Source organism: Lactuca saligna, chromosome 1 (genome assembly GCF_052625555.1).
Source record: "Lactuca saligna cultivar CGN05327 chromosome 1, ASM5262555v1, whole genome shotgun sequence".
In the NCBI taxonomy this organism is placed as follows: Eukaryota; Viridiplantae; Streptophyta; class Magnoliopsida; order Asterales; family Asteraceae; genus Lactuca; species Lactuca saligna.
This window is the reverse complement of record NC_136417.1, coordinates 18,988,001-18,994,649: the sequence shown is the minus strand read 5'-3', so window position 1 is coordinate 18,994,649 and position 6,649 is coordinate 18,988,001. Positions and strand designations below refer to the sequence as shown.

The following is a 6,649-nucleotide window of genomic DNA, read 5'->3' as shown; positions in this document are numbered from 1 at the left end:
AAATAGAGGCTTCAGAAAACTTGGTGTCACTATCATTTTTCATCTTCAAAAGACAAATCTACGACGTATTCCTTGTGTCATCGTATGGTGTAGATTTATGTATTTAACTGTAGAGCGTTTAGATGTTTTCTCAAGATTATCTTTCGAAAAATGATTTAATGGTATATATACATACGGACATGTAGTCTTAGTCTTGGACATAAATTGGTCTCAATCACGCATTTGGGGGTTGAGCTACTATCTATAAATAAAATGTGAGCTTATTTGGTCAAAGTCAAACCACTCTAGTATACTGGTCAAAGTCAAGCCACTCTATTATACAAGCAAATTAACGCAAGGTAGCAACTTTTTCATATTCTCATGTTTTTTGTCTTCTATTTTTTTATTTTATTTTCAATATGCTTCCTTATTGCTAATTGTTACTAAGATCAGTGTTTGATTTGCCATATCATTGTGTGATTTGCCACAAGTTTATCATATATCATTGCATGTTTTTGTGATGCATTCATGATCATACTATAATATACCAGTCAACAAACTCCAAACTCAATAAAACTTTGACATATCATAACTAGCTAATGAGTTAGCTTATTTTTCAAAAGCTTTTTAAAAAAATCAAATACACCCTTAATTAATTATATAAAAAAAAATACATATCCTTCTAAATGCTCTTTTATGTCATTTGATATCTTACGGCTTAGCTTAAGATTTACCAAACATCATTTTTTATCAACTAACTTATAAGCTATCTACTTGCTTATTGCTAATTGTTACTAAAATATCAATGTGTCATTTGCCATATCATTGTGTGATTTGCCACAATCATTGCATGTTTTTCTTGATGCATTTGACATGTAATAACTAACTGATAAACTAGCTTATTTTTCAAGAGCTTAAAAAAAATCAAATACACCCTTAATTAATTATAAAAAATATATATTCTTCTAAATGTTCTTTTATGTCATTTGATATCTTACAACTTAGCTTATGAGCAAGTTTTACCAAACATCATTTTTATAAGCTAAACTTATAATCTAACTTACTAGCCTTTCAGCTAACAACTAAATTTACCAATAAACTTAACAAATTAACAAAATATAGCAAAGATATAGGATAAAAGCTCAAATTGTTTTCAAATGACATCAAGTGCAAATAAATTGGTCATAAAATAAAAATATAAAAAGTCAAATGAGACATATACATAATTTCACTACTAAACTTTGGTAAACATGTTGTAGTCTTTTTCTTGATTGTTACCACTTACCACTTTACCACTTAGCACCACCCCTTAGTGCAAGAACAAGATGAAGAACAGAACCCCCCTCAATATTGTAGTCTTTTGCAGTCTTATCATCTGCAAGCTGTTTCCCAGCATAAATCAACCTACAAAAAGATTCATGTCATATTATTAAGTGTTAATTGTAAGATATAGCAATCTACTTTCATTGATTTTTTATATTTACTACATGGATAAAAACAGCAACCAATCTGGCTACAACTTATTTTAAATCAGCCCTTCTATAAAAGTATTAAAAAAAAAAAAATAAGCAAATGATTCTTGTTAAAGGGTGTAAAATTGTAAATCATCATATCATGTCTTTATTATTAATTCATTGCTTCAGCAAAACAAAATGAACAAAATGGAAAGAAATCCCTCGAGTTAAGGAATGGAAATGAACAAAATGGAAGGAATCACATTCACTCCATTCCATTCCATCAGGCAAACCAAATTCCATTTTGTTAATTCCAACATATTTATTTCCAATTTTAATAGAGTAAACTAAGATGAAAGAGAGTGGCAAACCTCTGTTGAACGGGAGGAATTCCTTCCTTCTCTTCAACTCTTTCCTTGATCCGATCAATAGAATCAGTTGGCTCAATATCAATTTCAATTTCTTTTCCAGTCAGAGTCTTGACCTTGATCATAGTTCCTCCCCTGAGTCTAAGAACCAAATGAAGTGTGGATTCCTTCTGGATGTTGTAATCAGCAAGAGTTCTCCCATCTTCTAATTGCTTTCCAGCAAAAATTAATCTCTGTTGATCTGGTGGGATGCCTTCTTTGTCCTTTTTTGATTCCAATAAGACAGTTAGCAAAATGTTACAAAATCTAATGATACAACAGAATCAAGTCATTGACAATCATAGCTGCAAATACAAAATTTCATCCTCCCTTTTGTTTTAGCTTGTTATTTCTTACTCTGTTCCTGTTTTGTTCATGATAGTGAACTCATAATGACATAAATGTTAAAAGCCCTAATTGTGACCAATCAATGGTTTCCTGTTCAATTGGTGTTCATGTTTTGATCAATCAATCATCCTTTTATGTTCTTCAAGTTCATTCACAATCAAAATTCCCATATCTAGAGTCCGAGGGTTATTTGGATTTCTAAGCGTCTTACTGGAATTCAAAATCTTAGTGCGTGAAAGAGGTCTAAACCGATTAATTGATTCAAGGAACTATTCAGTTTAATGTGACGATTCAAAACTAATTGCCGCAGTAGGAGAGGCTTGGATCGACAAGGTTTCCTGGATGCAAATCGCAAATCCAACATCTGTAAGTTCACCCGCAGGATTCTAGAAAGAACAAGGGATAAATGCATCTATAAGGTGAAAAACGCAAAACCCCAGTAAGCAATAAAACCCTAGTTTTCATTAGTAAACCAATGAAAGCAATTTCAGGCCTAAGCAAACACATAGCAAAAAGCTAAAAATAGAATCGGCAGAAGAAATAAACAATTAGCGATGACAGATTAAAAAAAATCGATAAAGCACATGCATAAAAAGAGACAACGATTAACAAAATTAGACCTGGATTTTGGCTTTGACGTTGTCAATGGTGTCACTGCTCTCGACTTCGAGAGTAATCGTCTTCCCGGTTAGGGTTTTCACGAAAATCTGCATGATATCGGTTGGTATGTTATCGCAATTCAATTGAAAGAGGAAGTGCGATTCTTGATCAATGGCAAAACTGATACTGGTTTTATGGTCTCTCAACTCTCGTCTTGACGCTTATCAATAAAAAATAAAAATAAATAGTTTATTTTTTTTTTTTATATGTGTGTGTCAATCTCTAGATTTTCCTAAAAAAATTGATTTTTTTTTTCTCAATGGCTGCTAGATTTTATTGAAATCAATTAAGTTATGGTTGGTATATTTAGAATTTGTGTATAGATAAAAAGTAATAAATGTAAAAAAAAAAAAAAAAATCAAAATATTGTCGATCATAAATAATTATGAATTAATTCGTTAAACAAAATAAACATAATAATATTATTAGGATATAATTTTGTATTTTTAAAATTTGAATTGAATTTGATTTGTTACAAAATAATAATAATAATAATAATAATAATAATAATAATAATAGAAAAATATCACGTGTCAAGGAGACATTCTAAAAAACTGACACGTGTAATTTTAGGTTTCATTTATTAGAAAAGGTAAATGAGATTTACAAGATACATATTAACATTTTGCAAATTTTTATATATTTTTTAGACTTTTTGTTAGTTTCGCAAAATGATATTGTTTTTTCTGGAATGGTAGAAACCAATATCCTAAATATAACATCTGATTTTAAGGTTCATAATATTACTTTCCATGCACTCCTTAAAAAAGAGTTCGAGTGCGTAAATTTGACTTATTTTGGTTCGAAATATTTTATTTTGGGTGATTTTATTTTGAAAGATAAATACTTATCTTTGTTTAAATTGGAAATCATAAAACAGTGCATGATTAGACCATAAGGTGTGAGTATATTTCATTTTTTCTCTTTCATATCATTTTTCTCTCAATCCAATGAATGAGTGGAAAACTTCCCTCACTATTTTTTTTATAAATAAAAATTAATTTATTTTTATGATTTATTATTTTTAAATTAATAATAAACATAAAATTTAATTAAAAAGAAAATGCATTTCATTAATTAAAATAAAAATTACACTAAACCTAAGATTTAAAAAAGTAGAATATTAAAAAAAACACAAACAAAAATCAAACAAACCGAAAACAACCTATGGAAAATATTTATTTCATAATTTTTTCTCTCTTCTTCATCACGAGCTCGAGAGTCGGTCCCGAAAAATGGTCGGTGTTTTCCATCAAGAACTTCATATCCTCCATTTATTGTCTCTTCGTGCGCTCATTCTTCTTTGTTTCTTCTGTTTACTTTGTCGAATGTCAAACGTTCAGCGAAATTAAGATTATATCAATCAAACGACACTGTTATTTTCCGTATTTTGTCAAAGTCCACGTTGAAATCCGATGCATCCGAAGAAGTCCCTTTTCCATTCCTCTTTGCCTTGTCCCTACCCATCGGTCGGGAAATTTCCTCTCACTCAAGTTCGTCATCCTCATTTAAATCTAGAAAGACCCGAACATCGGATGAAGTTGTGTAACCACTAGAGCCCGTTTTCGTTCGCTTTGATTGTTGTACTCCAAAAATAAATTTTTGCTCGTATTTTTTCCACCTAGAACTTTTAACCAATATTTTCCAACAATCGTGCCACTTGAATGGTTTTCCGACTTCCTCAAGGTAAAATTACAAAGCTTCTTGAAGTATTTCTTTGTTGCCTTGGCCGCTTCTTCGTTGCATTTTTAGGTTGTTGTACAACCCGTTTATTTTTGAAACCCTCGTTGCTATTTCTCGAAACTTCGAATTCATTTGGTGTTTCGTACGGTAGTCACCACCTTTTCCCAGCTCCTCCCGAAACCATTCTGAAATGCGAAGCCAAAAATGATCTCCCGGATGTGCATTTCCCGTCTTCGAATCCTCAGGAAAGTCAACCCAATCTTTTACCAAAACTAGCTCTTATTATGGAAGCCATGGTATCGACCTTTGTCTTCCCGGTTGTGTGACACCCTCGCGCACTTATTGTTTTCCTTTGCGTCGTTGTGGGGGTGGTGTGGGTTGAGTTTCACAAACCATCTCTTCTTCCGAGTCATTCAACTCATCGACAAGTTGGAATTGTTGTTGGGATTGGGTTTAAGTTAGGGTTTGAGGTTGATTTGGCGAATGCTGATCCGGAAAAACAACAAAGTTTGAAAATTTTTGCGGAGTAACATTTAGAACTTGGACCGGGTAATATTGTCTAACATTTTGGTATCGAAATTGTAGCGAAGATTGAATGGTTACATCGAGTTGGGGATAATAAACTCCTTGTGATGATGAATCGATAGCAAAAATGTTTCGAGTAGGGGTGGCTGAGCTCGAAACATGAGTTGTTTTCCTTTTATCGGAGGTTGGGATTTGATTGTCGGGATTTTTTTTTGAAGAAAATAAAGAGAAATTGATTGAAGGTAAATGGGTGTGAGTATTTATAGAGGTTGTAGAGGGTAAAAAAAATACATTTTCAATGATATAGGCGTTGGAAATAAAAAAAAAAAGAAAAAAGAAAAAGAAAACAAATTTTACCGTTTTTTAACACTTGTATTAAAAAAAATCTTCTTATCCAATCACCGGTGGAGCGAGAACACGACAACCCTTCCCATCGGCTTATCCCCGCGCAACGCTACCCGCAGCCATGGTGCGTGTCACACCCCCGAACCAGACGGCGGAAACGTCCGGGGGCTATCGTGACTCATTGAATACCATAACAATGCATACACATGAAACATAACATTATACATCACCAACATTTGGAAATGATACAACTGGTAACGTTTACATTCATTACATTGTTCCAAAAATTACATTCAAAGAAATAACTGTTTGGTACTACTTAATTCACAGCAAAACGTCAGCGAGTACAAATCATCTTCACTTTATCTGTTACCTGAGAATACAAGTATTTTGAAAAACGTCAACATATGAAATGTTGGTGAGTTCATAAGTAGAGTTTGAAATCCAGTGTGTTGTTTGAAAACCTTTAGAAAATCCGATATTTTCTAGAAATTGAATGGTGTAATAAAAATAGGTAATGATCCATGAGTATGCTTGTTTGAATTCTATAGATGTAAGCGTAAGAGTTGTGAAATTCGACTGGAAATTCGTAATCGTTATTGAAATCCTAGGAAAACCCGACGTTTTCCTATCGTTGTATCGTTGTATTCCGGAGGCATCGAGAATACCGAGAGTGGTGAAGTGTTGGGACATGCGTTAGTGAAAACGTCAAGTCAACAACCTTACAAGTGATCCTTTTAGGCGTCACTCGTAAATCTTCACGCGACTCGATCCTCCCGGACTTGTAAAGTCCCACGACCGGAGGGAAGGGAGAAGGTACGAAACCTTCGGGGTTTCCCCGCGTCGTCCGAGACCAAATGCAATTGCGAAGGGCCCGAAGCCCAACTCGCAATCGTGAGTTACAGACTTTACTAGCAGCACTGAAGGACCCTTGGGGACCAGCAGCATGTTTGCCATTGAAAGTCCTTTTACGTTATGTCGAGTCGGTAAAACCCAACACTTCGTAAGAGAGAGAGACCTTCGGGCCTTAAGATCAGGTCGTTGGGCTAGCTAGGCTCAACAGACAAGATTTTACACTTTTGGGGCCCAAAGATGGTGCGTAGACGTCTGTGCACACTCGCATGTAATCATAATCATTATGGTTATGAATCGAAATGTCGTAGCTTCGTCGTGTTAGTGATTTTTGGATTTTTATTGGTTCGAGACCGAACCAATTCGTTTGATAACGACTTTTGGTATTGTAGTATA

The 6,649-nt window shown here is 33.6% G+C and overlaps 1 protein-coding gene across 1 annotated transcript; it reads right to left on the bottom strand.

The window, feature by feature from the left end:
* Positions 1-1,087: 1,087 nt before the first annotated feature.
* LOC145026134 (ubiquitin-NEDD8-like protein RUB2) lies at positions 1,088-3,007 on the bottom strand. The gene is made up of 3 exons (XM_078976819.1): positions 2,809-3,007; positions 1,805-2,064; positions 1,088-1,383 (listed from the first exon to the last, which is right to left on the bottom strand). Exons 1-3 carry the CDS (start codon positions 2,899-2,901, stop codon positions 1,269-1,271), a joined length of 468 nt encoding a protein of 155 aa, XP_078832945.1. The 5' UTR covers positions 2,902-3,007; the 3' UTR covers positions 1,088-1,268.
* Positions 3,008-6,649: the final 3,642 nt, after the last annotated feature.